Source organism: Octopus bimaculoides, chromosome 4, assembly GCF_001194135.2.
Source record: "Octopus bimaculoides isolate UCB-OBI-ISO-001 chromosome 4, ASM119413v2, whole genome shotgun sequence".
Taxonomy (NCBI): Eukaryota; Metazoa; Mollusca; class Cephalopoda; order Octopoda; family Octopodidae; genus Octopus; species Octopus bimaculoides.
Window position 1 is genome coordinate 18,534,584 of NC_068984.1, and position 22,720 is coordinate 18,557,303.

At 34.2% G+C, this 22,720-nt stretch overlaps 1 protein-coding gene across 1 annotated transcript in view; it reads left to right on the forward strand.

Annotated features, from left to right (window-relative positions):
• Window positions 1-22,720, forward strand: part of LOC106881370 (kinesin-like protein KIF13A) — a 696,895-nt gene that overhangs the window by 614,893 nt on the left and 59,282 nt on the right. The window contains 6 exon segments of the mRNA XM_052966922.1: window positions 1,411-1,654; window positions 8,562-8,688; window positions 9,994-10,049; window positions 12,157-12,284; window positions 14,148-14,372; window positions 21,546-21,599. Coding sequence (XP_052822882.1) covers window positions 1,411-1,654; window positions 8,562-8,688; window positions 9,994-10,049; window positions 12,157-12,284; window positions 14,148-14,372; window positions 21,546-21,599 — 834 coding nt within the window.

The following is a 22,720-nucleotide window of genomic DNA, read 5'->3' on the forward strand; positions in this document are numbered from 1 at the left end:
AGAGAGAGAGAGAGAGAGAGAGAGATTGTAAACAATACCTTTTCAACTTCAAGCTAGTTATTTTGTAGACACTTTGGCTAGAAGAATGAATTTAGGCCACAATATACTCTACATAGCTACTTTTATGGATGACTTACTCTCCCAGCTAGTTGCTAGATATAATTTCATGGAACTTTCTGCAAAATATTTCTGTGGCACTGGGCCAATGAAATGTTTTGCAAATCATTATTGGATTGGAAGTGAATTTCGCAATTTCCTTGATAATTTCACAAACAACTTCCTCACAGAAAGTTTCATACACATTTCAATTATAGAGGAGTTTGGACAATATTACTTCTTTTATTGGTGTTTAGATGGCTGATGAAAACATCGTACAGTTATTTTCTGGTTTTAATATAAAGCTTGTTATTTCAGCTTTTAGTATTACAATTATAAACTTAAGAAAAATGATTTATTATGTCACAACCTAATAAGCAAATTTTGAAACAAAAATATTTCTGAAGAAAATATGAATATGTAATCAAGGATTTATGTGTGTTAGGAAATTATATGTCAATAAAGAAATGTCTGAAATTCATTGAAACCCATTGATAATGGTTTCTGATTTAGGCATACAGCCAGAAATTTTGAGGGGAGGGGGTAAATCAATACCATCGACCTCAATATTTCACTGGTACTTATTTTAACAACACTGAAAGGATGAATAGTAACGATGATCCAGCATTTTTTGTACTCTGATAACGAGATTATAGAATACAAATTATTTAAACCTTTTGGTACCAACCCACCTGAGACCATTCCAGGTTCAATGATGCAAACTTTCTGTTTTGAAATAGTGAAGGTGCATGGCTCAGTGGTTAGAGCATTGGGTTCACAATCATGAGGTAGTGAGTTCAATTCCTGGACCAGGCTGTGTGTTGTGTTGTTGAGCAAGACATTTTGTTTCACATTAGTCCAGTTCACTCAGCTGTAGAAATGAGTTGCGACGTCACTGGTGCCAAACTGTATCAGTCTTTGCCTTTCCTCAGAGAGGGGAGGCTGGTATGCATGGGTGACTGCTGATTTTCCATAAACAACCTTGCCCAGACTTGTACCTCAGAGGATAACTTTCTAGATGCAATCTTATGGTCATTCATGACTGAAAGGGATTTCTTACTCTTTCACATTACCATATTAATTAATGTTCCAAAACCCATTTTGATAATGACAAAATTATTTTTTAATTAATTCTTCATTATTTTCAAAATTTATTGAAACTAAAGTAGTGTATTTCAAGAGAAATATGGTAACAAAAGAGTTAAAGAATCCATACAGGATGGTCAAAGATTGAAGAAATGATTTTTTTTTTTTTTTAAGAAATTAGTTTTATTTAATTTTTTAAGGGAATCATCTGTTGTTCTCTTTGTACAGGGTCACTCCAGACGTGTGATGGTTCGTGTAAAACCAGTGGCCAATTCTGGAACCTTACCACTGATCTGCGAATCTATTGTCTCTATTTCGATTGGATGTATTTGTGTCCGCTCTAAGCTACAAAAAGGCTTAGATAGCTACCAAGAAGAAGACCTCAATTTACTTGGAGAGCGTTGGTCTGATGCTCTAATGCGACGCAAGGCTTACCTTGCTGAACAGTTTCAGAAGCTTATTAACAAACAAGGTAACCATATTTTTTTTATCTCAATTAGAATTCTTCACTTTCAGTGTTGTTGTCTTTATCTTTTACCTTTTACTTGTTTTAGTCATTAGGGGCACCACCTTGAAGAATTTTAGTCAAATGAATCAACCCCAGTACTTTTTTTTATACTTTTAAGCTTGGAACTCAGTCTCTTTTGCCAGAACACTAAGTTACAGAAATGTAAATACACCAACACCAGTTGTCAAATGGTGATGGAAGATAAATACAGACGCAAAGACATGCACACACAGACACACACATTATTATTGTTATTATTATTATTATTATTATCATTATTAAACAGTTCAACAATGGCTTAGCCAGCCAAAACTTCAAAGTCACTGTCAACAACATTCTTGTATAAGAATAGTAAATTTATATTCTACAGAAGTATCCAGTAACCTATCAGATTAATGTAAAATTGTTTTTATTATAACTGAACATAAAAATAGATATTAATATATATATATATATATATATATATATATTAATGTTTATATATACACGACTGGCTTCTTTCAGTTTCTGTCTACTAAATCCACTAACAAGTTTTTGATCAGCCCGAGGCTATAGCAAAAGATACTTGCCCAAGGTGCCACACAGTGGGACTGAACCCGGACACATGTGGTTGGGATGCAGACTTCTTACCACATAGCCATATCTCTTTACAAAAAGACAATAAATAAATACAGTCTTCATTTATACATGCATCTAATGTGAAATCCAACTACTTTCTCAAGTTTTATAAATAAATTCTGCTTACTGTTCATTTCAATGAGATTTTTCCCTTTGATATTTTATCTGTATGATGAAGTGTAATTATGTGTTTAATACACTTTAGTTTCACCTAACTAAATCATACATCAAGTGTAAGATTTAGTTTAGCCAAGCATTAAACCGAACATTCTCTCATGAATAATTCAACACTGTGTGTCGTTGTGAAAGGTTTCCAATGTCTTGAGGTTGTATAACTGGAACAAACCAACAAAGTATCCTTAAGTATTTTTGAGATTAAATAGAAATGAGACTTCACACCTAAGCATCATTAATTCTGATCTATGACTTCTAAGAAAAGCAGTAAGTCAAATCATGGTTTTCTTTGTTTTGGTCTATAATGTCAGTGTAAGTGGATGGAATAATTTTATAAAACTGTTTGTATTATGTTAGTCCAAATTTACTTTTAACTCATTTGTGATTATATTTTTAACAAATAGATTGCTTAATTGCGTCAATTAATCTTCAATATAATCATCACCTCCACCATTGTTTTTTTGTCCATTTTTTTCCAAACTGGTAATAATTAGACAAAAATTTATTGAGACAGGTTTTCCAGGGCAAGATGCCCTTCCTGTTTCCAACCTTTGTTTTTCCAAGTTTGGTATTTTCCCCCCATTAGTGAAATGTCTTGCCCCACAGAACATCTTTTCACTGGAGAAAGAAGACAGCATTTTTTAGTCAAACAGTGACCTGCCAAATTAACACTAACACACACACACACACACACGCACACACGCACACTCACACACACATACACAGAAATGAGCTGATCATTTCATGATTATGATACATCCTCTAGAGGTGGAGATAATTTTAATAAAGCAAGAATTTATGTTATATGGTATTTGATGTACCTGTATTTGTGGTGTGTATGTATGCATATAAATATATATGTTTAACGGTTGCAGTCCGATAATTTCTTAGCTAGCCAAAACTTCAAAGTCACTGTCGATAATATTCTTGTCTTAGAATAATAAATTTATGCTCTACAAAAATATAGAGTAACCGTTCAGATTAATGTGAAACTTGTTTTTATTATAAATGGACATAAAAACACACACACACACAGGGAAAGCTTCCTTGCAATCTCCATCTACCAATTTCACACTCAAAGCATTGACAGATGCCACCAGCCCATAGTGTCACATTGTGGAACTGAACTCAAAACCACATGGTTGCCAAGTTGCAAAGTGAACATCATAACCAGACAGCCATGTCTACGATATATTGTGTTGTTGTGCAACTGAAATAATCTCATATTATTATTCATGTTATAATGAGATTTTAATTGAGATTTTAATTTAAATATGAATGTTAATATTAAAAGGTTAATTGTTGTCCTATATTTGATAATCTCTCTCATAATGTTGATTCCCTGCTTTATGTCAATTAAAGTAATTTGATGATAAAAATCTTCAAGTTAAATATTCATTCCTTCTCAGATATTAGCTTTGGACAATGATATAGATTATTAGTATGGATTTAATCTGATACATCACATTTCAGATATAAGTATTGGCTTCAGCCATTTTACTAGATTCATTACTCATTAGGTAGCTAATTGTTTAGACAAAATCTCCGTATTAAAATAATATCAAAAGAATTGCCAAACTGCGACTTTCACTTATCATGCAAATTAAAATGTTGCCGCTATCAATATGAATACTACTGGCACTCAATGTTTCAAATGTCTAAATGTTTAATTAATGTTAGAAATAAACCTATCAATACATTTTAATTATGTTAATTACAGATATAGATGTCTTCTTCATATCAGTATCATTGATCAATATTTGTGCCAATGACTGGTGAGAAATAATCAATATAATACTATCTTTGTATCCTTCCCTATAAAATTATCAGTGAAGTTAGTGCATCAGTTTAAAGCCATATTGACAGAATTGAATGTGTAATGTCATTTGGTATTTCTGTTAATTTCTTGAAGTATCAGCCTTATTAACTTACTGAAAATTAGTACCCGTTCTTATGTGAATGGCAACAAAGGAATTTTGACAAACAGACAACTGAATGCTTGTTTAACCAACACATTAAAAAAACGATTGATTAGTTAGTTGGTTATGTATTTAACCAATTGACTAACAATAAAGAAGCGGGATTGAACCTGTGTGCATGTGTTGTTTTTTATTGGCATAATGACTCTCCCAAGACACAGCAAAATTTATTTCAACACATGATTTCACATCAAGAATCTTGCAAACCAAATACAAAATGGAAGTTTAGAAATGTTGCTGCTGTTTAACTCTGCTCTTCCCCACACCTGTATGTGGAAAATGCAGGGCCTAATGGTTAGGGTGTTAGGCTCGTGATCAGGATGTCATAGGTTCGGTTTTGAGCATGGTTTTTTTTTTTTTGTTGTGTCTTTGAGCAAGGTAACTCATTTCTCATTGCTTTGATTTACTAAGCTGAAACTAGTACCAGCCGAGTGCTGCTATAACCCCCACCCACAAGCCTCATGCTGTCACATCTTTGATGCCAAGGATGAGAGGGCCAAGATGATGTCTATGCCAGCTTGCAACTATACAGGTACCTAAAACTGTTGGTGAAAGCCTACTGGCAAGTCATACTTTCTTGCAAGTGACACGATTTGTTTAGGCCCAGGTCAACCCTGATTGAGCAGACTATGATCAACAGTGCACCAACCATGACTATCTTGCCTTTTTAGAAATATATTTTTTTTAGATAACACAAAATATCATTAACACAACCATTCTTTATTCGGGTAGTATGATTTGAGGAAGATTTGGCTGTTGTTTCTAGCAGATCTCATGACTAAGTAATGTCTCCCTCATTGGCTTCTATCAGAATAATTTTTTTCTCTCCTGGCATAGTCTTTTATTTTATCCTTTTTCAGTTCTAAAGCAATTGGCAGATTACCAAATTATATCTGGAACAAAATCACATGAAAATACAAGGCTCTAATTGCTTCTCTTTCATTTGTCAAACCCACACCAAAATGGAAGATGGACATTAAAAGAAGATAATGAGGAGAGGGAGGAGGAGGATGACTCTTATTTTTTTGTCCTTTGACCATAAAAATTTTCATAGTTTTAATCTTTTACTAGTTTCAGTTATTGGAATTAGATGCCAGGACACCACCCATAAGGGTTTCATAGTTTTATCAACCCTAGTACTTCGTCTGGTGCCCATGATTGGCCCACTAGAAAGTTGTAACTAACAATATCAATACTGACAAAATGTTATTTAGAATATATAAAAAAAATAAGGGGTATATTTCAGAGGTGAAATAACTGAGATACAGGTGATTGTAGGGATGATTTAAGGATGAAATATGTATTGTATGGACTTGAACAATTCATTAGTCGGAAGAATTGGAGGCAGTAGTGGTCATTGTCCTAATAATAGAAGTGAGAGGAGGAGGAGACAGCGGTACCTCCGTAGTTTTATGATTGTAGCGTATATTGTTTAATAAATGGATTTATCTTCTCTGTATGTCCCATCTCCCACTATTACTCAGAACCACCATAGTGTTAGTTCAGTTAGTGAAAACAAACAACATTGTATTTCTCAACTATCTCCTGATTGTTTATAAGTCTTTGAGAAAAATAAAGACCCGTACTGGTGTGTGTGTGTGTAAGTGTATGTGTGTGTGGTAAACTAGATAATAGTGTACGCATAATCAATATTCACCATTATCTTTTGTTTTTACCTTGTTTTTCTTTTGTAAGAATTGTACTGTTAGCATTATTGCTATTGACTGAAAAATACCTTTTTCATAATCAAATAATGTATGAGCGAGCACTCACTTAAATTTGCAACCACTTTTTTTTTTCTAATCAATTGAATACAACCTGTGCATTTCTATTACAAGTGAGTGTCAACAAAACTGAAACAGCCCAACACTTCAACCACTGGCTAATTTTCTAACACTTACGGTTATCTAATAACTTTAATAGTCTCTAGTCATATGGTGTAAAATTCCACCACAGGTCATCTATATTTCATTAAAGAAATGTTTCAACTAAAATTATATTTGTTTTATGTATACACTCTAATATAAAGTGGTAGCTCTTTGTTTTGTTCTTCTCTGTTAAGCTTTCCAAGATAATGTACCTTTTTTCCCCAGAGGCATACAATATGTTGCTGGTAGTGGAATTACAACTCATAACCTTCGAGTTCAATTGTCCGGTGTCTTTGTTACAGAACAATTATTTTATGTAAACTTCATAACATTGCTTTAATGTCCTCTTGACTCCATGAATAAAATAGTTGCATGCTGTACAATGATAGTTGTATAAAATTAAAGTTATAACCTTAGAGCTGGAGAATTGTGAAGTTTGTAGTCCATTATTGCTGTGCTATATCCAGAATAAATGCTCTGAAATCTCCTGCTTCATCTCGGATTTGGCTGGCTGGTGCTGAGCTAGATGTATATTGATGAAGAATTGCTGTTTAATAATGTCAAAGTGATAAGATCAAATCAATGCAAGGAATTATTTTACACTTTACACACATATACTCAGACACCATACATACATATACAAGAATATTCCTACATGGAAAACAATATGTCCGCAAGAAGCAGTACCATTAGGTTATAGCAATAAATAACCCTAAATCTGAAGAAGCTGTCATTAAATGGCCTTTTATGTTCTCTTAAGTTCTTTTTATAAGTCACTAACATGGAAGAATATTTCTTACTCTAATGATTAAGTTTGTTTCCACGTTGATTGCTATTGGAAAGCTCTGTGTGTGTGTGCAAGTGTGATGTCTTAGTGTCTTAAAGTAGTATAATCCTGCTGAATAGCTCTGTACGTATGGTGTTTCTACCACCTGACAGTGAAAGTACTGGGCAATATGCTTTTCACTATTTAGTTACAACCCAATTTATGTTCTAAGTTCAAACCCCACTGAGATCTACTTTGCCTTTCATCTATCCTGGGGGTTAGTAAAATAATTATTCAAGTACTGTAGTCTATATTATTGACAATTCCCCTGCCCCCCAGATTTCAGGCCTTGTGCCTACATTAAAAACTTGCATTAATACTCAATGTAAAATGATTGGTTGTATTCTTTAACTTTTTCTAACAGGAATAGCAATATAATAAATTTCTTGTAGAATCGTTATATGTATCTGTTAAGCTCATATTTAATTTCTTAACTACATAGTTATATTTAATGTAATAACTATGTGGGAAAATTTAATGACATACCATTTTTCAGACATTAGGAAAATAGCACATTAGAATTCAAAAATTTAAATAAAAACCAGACTTTGCAGAAACTGGTGATGATCTGACTCAAGAAAAAACCATTTCTAAAATTTCTAAAATCATTTCTAAAAGACTCTCATTGGAGAGAAAATGTTATTTTTTTAAATGTTTATGGTGGCTCTGAGACTATTTTCTATACAAACTTAACCAAATTCGACAACTTGAGTTCAATTCAACTTACTTCCTGTACAGTGTATTGTTTACATTTGGGGAACTGTTTTAAAAAAAACTAAAATATTGTGTCTAGCAATACTGCTGTTGGTATCTCTACTGCTATTGCAATGGTTCTGGTCTTCTGAAATAGCATGCTTGTTCCCATCCTCATCAATAGACTTGTCTTTCATCCTCATTTCTCCAGTGTTTTCCCTCAACCACCAATTTTATGTTAATAGATCCTCAACTTCAGGAACTCTCCTTCAGCACTCACATTTTCCCTACTACCACAAAAAAAAAACATCCAGTACATTCCATAAATTGGTTGGCATTATGAAGGGCATCCTGCTGTAAAATCTATGCCAAAGCAGAAAGTCAAGCACAATGCAGCCCTCTCGTTTGTTGGTTTCTGTTGAATTGTTCAACCCATGCCAGCACGGAAAAAGGACATTAAATGATGTTGGTGCATTATCCCTACAGAAATTCCAACTGAACATCAATAGCATCAAACTTACTAATGAGGAAAGGGCTGCAAAGACTGTGTGGCATCAGTCTATTGCCTTGAACTAAATAATTAGAAAAATAAAAGTAATTTTCTCTTTCTTTTTTTTTTTTTGTTGGGGGAGGGAGTTCTCAGAGTTTCAAGTTGTATGGATGTATGAGAACTTGAAGGTTAATGTTCCATTTTTTTAAAAATCATATTTCAGATAAGAATGAAGCTGAAGTCGACCGAGAGACATCTCTAGTTGAACAATGGATTGGACTTACTGAAGAAAGAAACGCTGTGCTGGTCCCTGCTGCTGGAAGTGGCATACCAGGGGCACCAGCTGACAGGTAAATAATTTCATCCATCTCTGAAAGAAAACAGTATTGTAGTACCATTGATGCAACACTGTCACTAAGTCCTGAAATCAAGACCATGATCTTCTGATCACGAGTGCAGTGCCCTACCTACTAGGCCATGTGCCTTTGGTGATAAAACCCACAGAATTTTTCTCCTTATTTCAGTTTGAAATTGTAATTTCTGATGGTTTTGTAATGTATACGTAACTATATTTGTAACCATTAACTTCTATGTAATTATTTTAAATATTGTGTGTGAAATAGCTTGTAGTAACCGAAGGTTAACACACTCTTATTCATCTATATTCACTCTGTAAGTAAACTTCCCAGCATTTTCTAATAACAAGCTCATTACAAACATTATCATGCGCTCACTTCTCACAACATCTTAAATCATGAAGTACTATGAAATATATATATATATATAGTGATGGTGTTTTTTCATTTTTTGTTTCTTGCTTTTTTTCCCCCCAATAATCTCTTTTATAATTCTAAGCTTTGTGTTTACTTTATATACTTAAATGTTGAAAATATGACTAGTGATACTATAAAAAATATTTACAATTTACGCTATAGTTTGCACTACAGTATTTTGGCTGGTCTTGAATTTGCTATTCAGTATTTCAATTCATCTTCATATATTAGTCCACACTTTTAAATGACATTTGATTGACAATTTCATTGATACTTAAATCATTATGAGTTTATTCATACTTAAATAACCCAGTTGTAATTTATGGTTGTTATTTAGAAGCTGTATAGTTGTATCCTAGTAAGCTTTTGAATTTCACTTTCTAATAGGAGCAACAAACACTTATGGCTGACTGGTTTAAACACTGTACATATAAATTCGTAAATAAATATTTTGACAATGTTACATTAATTTTATTCAATGTCCCTGTTGAAATTTCATATTCTCAAAATGTTTGAGCAAAATTATGTTGGTATGTTGTTTAACCTCAGATCAACCTGTTTGATCAAACCTGGGATCAAAACATTCCGGCTGTGACTTTTTTTTTTATGTCAGGAACTGCCTTGCCCAATGCATCCTTTGCTGAAGATTGTAGGATGTGATTTGAAGGAAATTTGGCTGCTATTTCTAGCAGGTCAATTGTTAGCCAAGTATGTCCCTTGTAGGCTTCTTTCCCCTTGTTATTTGCATATGTGCTAATGGAAACTTGTTCCATCCCTGACTAGTTGCCCCAGTACAGCTCTGAGTAAATTATAAAAATTCATTCTTTTAAATTGAAATATAATTTTAAATTTTTCTTTGTTCTTTCTTTTTTTTTGTGCCAGTGAAACTCTTCCGGACATGGAGCAGCATGTACCTGTATTATTCCTCGATCTGAATGGTAGGTATTTAGAAATAAAAAGAATACTTGTTACTCATACATTTATTTGTTTGTCTTTTTGTCTGCTTTTTTCATGTTAGCATGGATTAGAAAAGGACTTATTTGGGGCAGGATTTTATAGTCTGATATTCTTCCTGTTGTCAACTTTTAACTGTTTTTCGAGTAAGGGAATTTTCTATTCCTCTGGTCTTTCAATGTACAGTTGTAATGTCAGAAAGGAATGTAAACATTATATCACTGTTTCATTCAGGCAGGAACAAGTGAAACCACAGGTTGACAATATTCACATGAGTATACATACATGTACATGGATTACATGTGTGTGTAGTGCAATTTAAATTGCATACCAAATAACCATTATTTAGACCTCCATGTGTACTCCATCTCTGAAAGAAAACAGGATTGTGGTACCAGTGATGCAACACTATTACTAATCCACTATGTATACATAAAATGACAATTTAAAGTTACATATCTCTGAAGATTTGACAGTGCAGTTGGATTATACAATTTACACTATACAGCATCATCGTCGTTTAACGTCCACTTTCCATGCTAGCATGGGTTGGACGATTTGACTGAGGACTGGTGAAACCAGATGGCAACACCAGGCTCCAATCCAATTTGACAGAGTTTCTACAGCTGGATGCCCTTCCTAACGCCAACCACTCAGAGAGTGTAGTGGGTGCTTTTACATGTCACCCGCACGAAAACGGCCACGCTCGAAATGGTGTCTTTTATGTGCCGCCCGCACAAGAGCCAGTCCAGGGGCACTGGCAATGATCTCACTCGAAAACCCTATTGATGATTATTCTTTGTTCATGAAATGGATGACAACACAATGCAACAAAATATTTTTTATGAACAAATTCTGTTCTGTTTTATATATGTGTGTGTGTGTGTGTGTGTTCCATCTGACTCGTACCAGTATGGAAAGCGGACATTAAATGATGATGTGTATGTGTGTATACGAAGGGTGCTGAAAAGTTCCTGACTTTGGGTAAAAGAAAACACAGAAGGATCAGTTTATTATGATTTTAATTAACATATTCTTCTCTCAGATTCATGCACTTATTGCAGCAGTCCTTCGATTTTTCTAAGCCCTGTAAAAGAACTTGGAAGGTTGGGCCTCCAAGCAGGCCTTTCATGATACCCTTAAAGCCAGGAACTTTTCAGTACCCCTCATATATTTATATATGTATAGTTTCCTTTCTGTCTATCAAATTGATCATTTACAAAGCATTGGCTGGCCCAGCTCTGTAATAGAAGACACTAGCCCATAGTGCTATGCAATGGAACTATATATTTCTTTGAAATATTATATATATGAGTGAATGTTGTTAGAAAACCAGTGACCTGATGTTTTGGTTATAAATGTATTCCAATATTATAATGTTCAATACATCATGAACATCAAAAATGACATGAGCTAATAGTTTTTGTTACAATTTAATACATTAGAAAGCGCCATTAGCTAGTTTGCTTAATTTAATTTTTTTTTCCTCTATTTTATATATATATATTTTAAGCTTCCATATTTTAGTTATCTCAGCAGAGCCCTGAGTGAAGAAATCAGTTTAAAATTGGAAATAAAATTGGCTTTGATTGCAGCTGTGCTACAAAGTCATTGATTTGCAGTTTGAGTCTATTAAGGAGTTGAAGTTTAAAGTGCCATAGAAACCTCCTACTGTGTCAATTAATTTTACTTTTCTTTTTTTCCATTTTTTTTTTTACTTTTGAAGTGTGGGGGTGCTTTTAATTTCAACTATGAAGACTTATTGCTTATGGATTACATTTTCCTCTTTTTTTTTTACCTTCCTGTGTTGGGTTCGCTCAGTTGATCTCATTATTTTTCAGTGAAGAATCTTTATACATCACCAACATAATATGATACCTTATTAATAGTTATGATGACAAGAAACAGGGTTATGTGTGTTTTGTATGTGTTAAATATTCAACAAATAATCACATTGAATAAATCAATTTTAGACATATATTGGCATATTTCTGAGCTCACTGTCAATTAATCTAGTTGATGTGGTGTTAATGCTAGTTTATCTCATTTGTCTCATTAATTCTTTAATGGTATTTTTTTCTGTAATTCCAGCTGATGATATGAGCACACCTAGTGCCAAGGAAGGCTTACAAGCTGCTGGAATCAACTCCATTCTCCCCAAAGAACATGGGGCGAAATTTTACAGCTTACCAATCATTAAGACATATGGAGAAAAAGATGTGAGTATTTTATACTTAATGCTATTAATGAATAAAAGATTTATGTGTTCGAGACATTAGTGAAATAAAAGCAAATGGGCAAATAAGTTTAATGGGAAAAGAACAGGACACATCTAATATGTGTCAATTATTGGAACAGCTTTTATATATTGCTTTAAAACTTCATGACAGATTATTGCATCATAATTCTTTTTCTCTTTCATTTTTTTTTTCTTCTTTTTTACCTTGCTGGCATAGGTTTGATAGATCTGCAATATAACTTACATTATGTTTTAAACCTCTTCCTTCACCTCTGTAAAGCACAATAATTTCATGTTTGATGAAATGATTATTTTCCAAAATTTTCTTGGTCTACATGTATTTGAGGTGCTTTTCTCCTTCTGCTTGTTTGCATTTTTATGCAGTAGCATCACTGTATCTTCTTTATACTATCCACACATGCATTGGTGACATGGTGAACATATTCACTCTTTTCAGTCATCATGGTTTGAATGAGGTGGAACATCCAGCCACAGGAACACTGCTATAAAAAAAACGAAAAACAAAATTACACAATACAGTTGAAATTTTTATGTTTCAGTATAATTGATCTGTTAATTGTATGATATAGCAGGAATATTGTCCATCCAATATCAGTGTATGATACTGTTTGAAAATAGAAGAGTAGTTAAATCTAGATCATTGCAGTGATATATACTTTGAACGTACTTTAAATTTAAATAATGATATTCATATTAGGAGATTAAGAGGATTCTCAGCAGTAAATATGGTGAAATAATTTGAATTTAATTAATGATCAAGTGGGAATAAATTCACCATCATATAAATAAGATTTTACTTTGTTCAATAAAATGAATTAAATCATGAGATTAAATCAAAATATAATGACATATGTCAAGAATAGAGAATGTTTTCTTGGTTTTAGTTTGGCAATCCCTGAATTTCTAATACATTCTCAATCTTATAGAGGCAGTAAGTTTTGATAGAGTGTAAGAAATCTCTTATATACACAAAAATGTGTGCATGTGAGAGAAAGAAACAGACAATGAATGTGAAGATGTGTAGAGTATGCACACAAAAAATTGCCTGGAAGTTAATTTTATTAACTAGTGAATGAAACATTTTTCAGCCACTGATCTGATTGCGAGCAGAGAAGTGAGGACAACATTTTTATTATTTATAATATTCAATGAAAATATTTTTAATTTAAGGTGTTTTTATATATTCAGTATTTTATCATATAAAAAAAACCTGTAATATGTTTGATTTTGTTCTTTTTATTTTTTTTTATGCTTTTGTTTTGTTTTTTTAAAGGTAAAATAAAGTTCAGGCTTGTACAAAGGGCTGTTGAAAAGTTCCTGGCTTTGGGTAAAAGAAAATACAGGAGGCTCAATTAATTGTGATTTCATTCAACATATTCCCCTCAGATTTGCACACACATTGCAGCAGCCCTTCAGTTTTTCTATGCCCTATAAAAGAACTCTGAAGGTTGGACCTCCAACCAGACTTTTTACAATACCCTTAAAGCCAAGAATTTTTCAGCCCCTGCCTTGTACTATCTTTGCTAAATCTAATAAAGAATTTTGCACTCTGATTTCATTCAACTTTTTTTTTTATACTTAGGATATTTTTATGTACATAATATTTATGTAGCTGATATTTTTATGTAGCTAATATTTTTCTTATATATAAAACAAAATTAAGTGTAATATGTTTTTTTTTTTTTTTAGAAAATAAGGTTCAAGCCTGCACTGCCTTTTATAAAACAGTTTTGTACCACGATGTTATTCATCTGCTGTTTCATTTTGTTTTTGATTTCTTCTTGTACCTTCAATGATTTCCTCGTTTTCTTTTTAAATTCAGATTTGTGCAATTGCATCTTGGGATTCCTCCATCCACGATTCGCAATATTTGAACAGAGTGACACCGTCAAATGAGCGTGTCTACTTAATTTTGAAAGCAATTGTCAGACTAAGTCACCCAGCTTCAATGGAGCTGGTTTTGCGCAAAAGACTTTGCATTAACATATACAAGAAACAAGGACTAACAAGTATCACAGACAAGCTTAAGAAAAGGATCACAAGATCTGTACGATTTCTCTTTTGATATTTTGTCTCTTCTAGTTTACATACAGGTGTCCATATATTACCTTTACAAATCAGGAAAAAATAGGAAAATAAGGATAATTCAGCAGAATTTATTAGAAACATCAGAACACTTCCATGTGGGTTTCCATTGGTTGCAAAGATGTTGATTGATAAATCTCAACTTTAATAGATACAGTAAATTGTGGGAGTTGTAAAGATAATTTATGAACACCCTGTGTATATACATATATATATATATATATATGAATCAGTGTGTGTGTATTTGTATGTGTGTGTGTATTTGTATGTGTGTGTGTGTGTTTGCACATATATCTATTTGTATATTTGTGTTTATTTATATATGTTTCTCTCTATGTGTATGTGTGTATATATACATTTATATGATTTTTGTTTATTTTTGGTACAAAGTGTGATTACAGATGTAGAGTCTGATATGTATAAGGTAAATAGTTTTTTTCTGTCCAATCCATTGATGTATACAGTTGACCGATGACAGGCTGATTGAGTGAAACCATGATCTGGGAATGTAATTAATGTTTACCTTACACAAAAACACACGCATCAACACATTGTATATCTACTTTTTTTCTCAGTTAATTTTTGTTTTCATATACTTTTTTGTTTTCATATACTTTTGTTTTCCTTATTTTACTCTTAGTTTTAATTGTGGTTTGATGATTCCTCATTTCTCTATTTAAGCACTTAGACCAAAACACAAATTATTGCACTCCAAGAGTGTAATGCGCACGTAAAAACACCCAGTACACTCTCGGAGTGGTTGGCATTAGGAAGGGCATCCAGCCGTAGAAAACCATGCCAAATCAGACTGGCGTCTGGTACAGCCTTCCAGCTTACTAGCCCTAGTCAAGCTGTCCAACCCATGTCAGCATGGACAACGGATGCTTGATGATGATGGTGATGAGGAGGAGGAGGAAACATCTGCCTCCACATTGCAAGAAGATACACTCACACACATACACAATGTTGCACCTGCCTGTAATCTTGTACATGCTTCACTCATAGGATTGCAGCCCCACTTGAAGATTGTAGTCAAAGAAATCAGTCTCAAGTTCTTATTATTTGTTTTTCAAGTTTGGCATCAGTTACTTTTTGCCAAACCACTACATCATGGAGGCCTAAACTAGCCAAATCCATTTGTCTAGCAACAAAACATTCACAAACACACATCTTTTATCTTTAAAGAGACATAAGCACAATAACACTGATTCTCAAGCAATGGATGGGGGACGTTCTCAGACACAAAGACACACTTGACAAGCTTCTTTCATTTTCCATCTACCAGATCCACTCACAAGGTTTGCCTGAAGCTATAGTAGAAGACAGTTGCCTGCACCTATACATACATATATATATAAATTAAAAACGTAAAAATAAAAACAGAACACAAAGGATTCCGCGGTACACCTGTTTCAAGCTTTATAGTCGTTGCAATATATAAACAACAGATTTCTACATAGTTTCTTCTCTACCAATTTCACTCACAAAGATTTTGGTTGGCACAGGGACTATGACAGAGAAGACACTTACCCAAAGTGCCATGCAGTGAGACTGAACCAGAAGTCACATGGTTGTAAAATGAACTCCTTAATCACACATCCATGAGTGCATCTACCCACACAGCCACAGTACTAATTTAAATGAAAACCATTATACAGAAAACATAGAATGTCCAGTCTGTTAATGATTACACAGGTTCTTCTCAGAATAGCCTTTGAAGCTTTCATTCAATAAGCTTTTCATTATAAAGCCAATTGTGAATTATTCCTTTGAAGTCAGTTGTTCAGATATAGTTTGTGCATTATAATGCCTGGATATATGGTATTATGTGAAGGTGTGCAGCTTAATGGTTAAGATGTTGGACTCGGAATCAGTGCTTGAGCCAGGTGGTGCCTTACGCCTTTGAGCAAGGATCTTCATTTTATGTTGTTCCAATATACTCATCTGAAAAGAGTGCCAGCTTCTGATGTAGCCCCTCCCACTTCTCTTCTAGTAGCTGTTGTATCTTTTATCTTTGACTTGTTTCAGTCATTAGAGTGCGGCCATGCTGGGGCACTGCCTTGAAGAATTTCTAGTCAAAGGAATTCACCCCAGCACTTATTTTTTTTTTTAAGCCTGGTACTTATTCTGTTGACCTCTTTTGCCAAACTACTAAGTTACAGGGACATAAACAAACCAACTTTGGTTATCAAGCAGTTATGGGGAACAAACATAGATACAAAGACACACACATCATCATCAAGCTTCTTTCAATTTCCATCTACCAAATCCACTCACAAGGCTTTGGTCAACCCAAGGCTATAGTAGAAGATATTTGTTCAATATTTGGCAGAAACGTTAGCACGCCAGGCGAAATGCTTAGCAGTATTTCATCTGCCATTACGTTCTGAGTTCAAATTCCGCCGAGGTCGACTTTGCCTTTCATCCTTTCGGGGTCGATAAATTAAGTACCAGTTACGCACTGAGGTCGATGTAATCGACTTAATCCCTTTGTCTGTCCTTGTTTGTCCCCTCTTTGTTTAACCCCTTGTGGGCAATAAAGAAATAAGAAGATATTTGTTCAAAGTGCCACACAGTGAGACTAAACCCAGAACCATGCTGTTAGGAAGCAAGCTTCTTACCACACAGCCACACCTGCACCTGTAGGTGTTTTACTGGGTCAAGAGTAAGAGTACTTAGAAGATGTTTGTGTCTACCTGTGACTACAAAGGTGCCCGAAACAATTCACAAAAGCATGGTTCATACTACCAAGTAATCCTCAATCTCAAAGCTAACCCTAAGTTACCCTCAATTCCAAATGATGACCTTAACAGTTTATCTATGCATCTATCTGTGTGTGTGCGTAAAGGGTTTTTTGAAGAAATATTTTTAAAAATTGTATACATTCAGTTCAGTTTTGAAACATTCACCTTCCTTTGTCAATAACAAATTTCACCATCAGTTGCTTATCATGAATGGTCTTTGAACTAAATTTCATTTTGCTGGATTTCTTTTTCTTTTTATATATATATATATATATATATATATATATATGCTTCATTTATTCATTTCATATGTATCTCTTTTTTTTTTTTTTTACATAGAAAACTTTGAAAATGTTCTCTTTTCCTCTATCTCAATATATTTATTGATTTATGTATCTCACTGTTAATCTATGTATTTCCTTCTCTTCCATATATATATACACACACATGTATATACATATATATATATATATATATATAGACACATACATACATACATACATACATACATGCATGCATACACATACATGCACATATACACACTCACACACACAAGCATGCATGGGAGAAAATATACGTAAATATAAACATGCACACAAACACATACAAGCAAACACACACACACACACACCACTCTTTGTCTCTTAAACACATTTCCCTTCCATTTTCTATTCCCTTCAAATTTTCCTTCTTTCTTTCAATCTTCTTTCCTTTTTTCTTTTCCTTCTTTCTCCCTCTCTCTCTCTCTCTCTCCTCCCCCTCCTCCTCTCCCTTTTCACTCCTTTCAATGCTCCTTTCCTCTTCTGTTCCTTCTTTTGGCTACCAAACAAATTAACCCAACTCTGGAAAATTGAATTCATTGCTGCTGCCTTTGAATCTGCATGTTAATTCTTTTATTTCCTTATTATTATTATTATTATTATTATTATTATTATTACTTTCATTTATCTTTTATCCAGTGGATCACTTCCTGTTTACTTGTTACAGTAACCATATCTTGATTTGATTGGATTTCATTTCTTTTTTTTTACTTTTTGTTTTTAGTTTTTACTTTTTACTTTTTCTTTACATCATCTAAGATTTCATCTTTCTTAGATTTTTATTTATTTATTTTTTTTTTTCATTTCATTATTTACATCTAGCTATCCATAGAATGATTTGATTATTTGTTTTATCAGCATCTTTCTTCTTAGATTCTGTCCATTTCCTTATATCTTTTCCCTTTCTTTGATAAATCATATTTTATGACATTGCATTTTATTCTATTCTCCTCGCTTCTCTTCTGCCATTTCATTCTGGTTATTTTTAAAACATTTTCATCAACTTCCTCCTCCCAACACTACCCATTCCATTCCATTCTATTCCATTCCATTCCACCTCTTTTTCCTTTGTCTTTGTCTGGTTCTGCTACAATAGCTTAAGTGACATTTAGGAAGTTGGTTTGTGTCTCTTTCTATTCTCTTCTAGTTGCTTGTCTTCCGGGAATATTGCTATAATTTCTCTCTGTAACTCTATGCAGTAAATATTATTGTCACCTGAAGCTAGTAAATCTCTTAGCAACATTGACTGATATGCTTCCTTCATGCATTCCCGTTCTTTCTTTATTTCTTTATTCTACAAAAAAATAATCTAAGCAGACTTTTTTTTTTTTTTTTTCTTAACATTAGAGTTTCAATAAATCTCAAATGGCAACAAATAAAAATTTCTGCTAAGTTCTGGTGATGCCAGGTTGTTTTCTACATTTTGGTTCCTGGAAATATTAGATAAAAAAAAAAAACTCTCTGTGTCCATAGATAAGATGCTACACAGTGCCGCATAAAAAGCACTGATGCTGGTGCCATGTAAAAAAACACCTAATACTCAGTGCACTTTGTGAAGTGGTTGGCATCAGGAAGAGCATCCAGCCATAGAAACCATGCTAAAACAGTGGATCCTAGTGGGAATTCTGGAATTCTCAGCTCCTGTCAAGCCATCCAGCCCATACCAGCATTGGAAACAGACATTAAATGATGATGATGATGATGATGATTTCGATTGAAATCCCATTTTGAATAAAGTTTTATAGCATTTCACTATTTCAAGGATAGTGGGAACCCACATTGGATCATTGCTCCCACATCTGGAATGGTGGGGCTACTACACCGAAAGAACATTCTAGACTGTCTCCAAAAAAAGGGTCTCCTAGCTGTATAACATGAAGTTGCTCTCCAACACGCTTCACCCCTCCCTCTCACTGCCCACCCCAGTCCACACATATGTTGCCTTCTCAATGGGTTCATTGCTGTGCAACACTTTATACACTCAAAACTAATTCACACACGGGAACTTTTGGGATTCTCAGAATGTTTGTATAAACTTACTGAGTTTAGGAAATGCTTTTATTTGATCACAAGTTCACTTTCACCATATCATCATCATCGTCATTTAACATCTGTTTTCCATGCTGGTATGGGTCGGACGGTTTAACAGGTGCGCACCAGCTGATGAATTGTCCAGGCTCCATGTCTGTTTTGGCATGGTTTCTATGGCTGGATGCCCTTCCTAACGCCAACTGCTTTACAGAATGCACTGGGTGCGTTTACGCAGTACCAGCATAAGTGTATTTATGTGACACTGGTACAGATGCATTTTACATGTCACGAGCACCCATGAGCCTGCACAATTAGGAATACTCAGCTGGAGAGGGATGAAGGGGACAGCCTGTATGCAAGGACAACCACACTTTTACTTAGCTTGATGTGTCTTTTCAAGCACAGTAAGCTGTCAGGAGTCTTGGTCCCCTGTCATCCCCTCTGTGAGTCCCAATGTCTGTAAGTCCTTTCTCACCACTTCATTCTACATTTTCCTGGGTCTACCCCTTCCACATGTTCCCTCTACAATTGGAGATCAGCACCTCTTTATGCAACTGTCTTCATTCATATGTATTACATGGCCATACCAGTGCAGTCTTCTCTCTTGCACACTACATCTGACGCCTCGTATACCCAGTTTTTCTCTCAAATCACTTACATTCTGTTTGTTGTATATGCACACTGATATTACCCAACCAGCAGAGCATACTGGCTTCATTTTTTTTAAGCCTTTGCATATCCTCAGTAGTCACAACCCATGTCTCACTGCCACATAGCATAACTGTTTGTACACATGCATCATACAACCTGCCTTTCACTCTGCAGGCAAGGCCCTTTGTTACTAACAGAGGTAGCAAGAAGTGAGCCATCATCAATGCTAACTCATTTCTCTCTTTCCACATCACAATTTTCTCTGACACACTGTCTTGCAATCTGAAACCCTTCAAGCCTCTGACCCTCACATTGCAGAACATTGGCAAACTTCCTCCTTTCTGCTTCTCCCCTGGCTAGGTATACCTGTCTTCTAGCCTCCCTCCTAACTTCCTGATATAGGTCTCCACTACCTTTATCTTTTACTGGTTGAAGCCACACTGGAGCACCATCTTTCAGCACCTTGCATTTCTTTTCTTTACTGTTTCTAGTGAAGTAACAAGTTGGACGGAGCTGCTCTTCTTTGTGCCTCCTTCTGCAATGTGGGTTCATCTGATATTTCAGATAAAAGTTGTCCAGATACTCTTTCAAGACCTTCACATCTACACATTTGTCCAGTTTCTTATCTTCATTTTTCATTTTTCCCATTGCCTGTCAATTAAAACTGAAATTTATGTATGTATGAATCAGAGTAAGAAAGGAGTGTTTGTAACTGTGCAGGAACAAACACCACTAAGGACTTTTCTTGAATAGCTACAGTTTATCAGCCAATAATATACATCAATGAAAACACACATACTATATTTATGAATGAAGTCTTGATTATTTAACCCTTTTGGTACCTAACCTGCTTGAGAATGCCTTTGGTTCTATGATACTTCCTGTTTCAACCCTTTAGCACTTAAACTGGCCATATCCGGTCAAAATATTTTACCTGTTTTATGCTCAAACTGGCTAGATCTGGTTTCTTACACCTGCACTACAATCTCATTCTAAGAATGAACAGTTACCTCATCAAAATCTCAAAACTGCAAGATAAAGCATGATTAATTTGAAAACAATGTGAATAAATAAGCATTGCTTTTGACAGAATAATATGAATGCTAAAGGGTTGAATTAGATTAAAACTATCAAAATTTCATGTTAATTTATGTTCCTCACACCAGATTAATAATGACTGTAATTTTACTAAATTCTTCATTATTTTGAAAGTTTATTGAAACAAAGGCAGTGTATTTTAGCAGAAATATGGTAGCAAAAATGTTAACATCCAGAGATGGAAAACATAAAATTATAGGTCATTAATGTTAATCAAGTATAACAATAGCTTTATATATGTAATTTATTGTTAACCTTCTGCTAACCAGATTCTGTTAATCTTTTTTTCAGGATTTATTCTTAGACAGTGGTGTAACCTATGAAGTTGTGTCTAATATCCCAAAAGTAAGTTGATTCAAGTTTATCAGTATATTATGTTGTATTTTATTTTATTTTATTTTATTTTTTGTGTCACATTCTGTAAACAATGGCATCATTGGTTACAGGTTCCCTGTGGACCAATCGGTTTACTTCATTATATTTCTGATGGTGAGAGTGACGAGGGAGTTTCTGTGGCTTTGTGCATGAACAAATACTACATAGGACTTTGTTCAAATAACACCAATTTATTAGTTTTCTTACTAAAGATATATATATGTGTAAATATATATATATATATATATATATATATATATATATATATATATATATATATATATATATATATAATGATTTTGTTTAGGCATAGCAATACTTAACTTTATTAAAACTCAATATACTTATGGTGTTTTTCTCATGATACCAGTACTTGTGAGGTTATCTCACAAGACAGAGAAAAAAGGAAAATTCCCCTCAACTAAGCGAGAGTGAAGTTTAGAAGTAGATGGCTTTGTACCAAGTTTGATAGAAAGAGAACAGGTGTTTTGCTGCTGAGGAGATGTATGGCAACCCCACATTATATAAAGGTGATGGAGAGCAGCTGGAAAGAGAAGTAACTGTATACATATATATAAATACCTGTATGTTGCAATATCGCTGGTGTCAAACTGTATCGGCCTTTGCCTTTCCCTTGGATAACATCACTGGCATGGAGAGGAGAGGCTGGTATGCACGGGCAAGTGCTGGTCTTCCATAAACAACCTTGCCCAGACTTGAGCCTCGGAGGGTAACTTTCTAGGTGCAATCCCATGGTCATTCTTTACCCGTTACCCTAAATACCTGTATGCATGCATATATATGTGTATGTGTGTGTGTAAAAACCATGCCAGAACTGACCTCATCTGTGCTGGTGCCACACAAAAAGCACTCAATCCACTTTACGGGGTGGTTGGTGTTAGGAAAGGCATCCAGCTGTAAAAAAAACCATGCCAAAACAGACACAGTAGCCTGCTGTAGTCTTCTACCTGGCCGGCTTCTGTCAAACCATCTAACCTATACCAGCACAGAAGACAAATGTTAAATGATGATATATATTCACATGCATAAATATACATGTGTGTGTGTATATATATATATTTATATATATA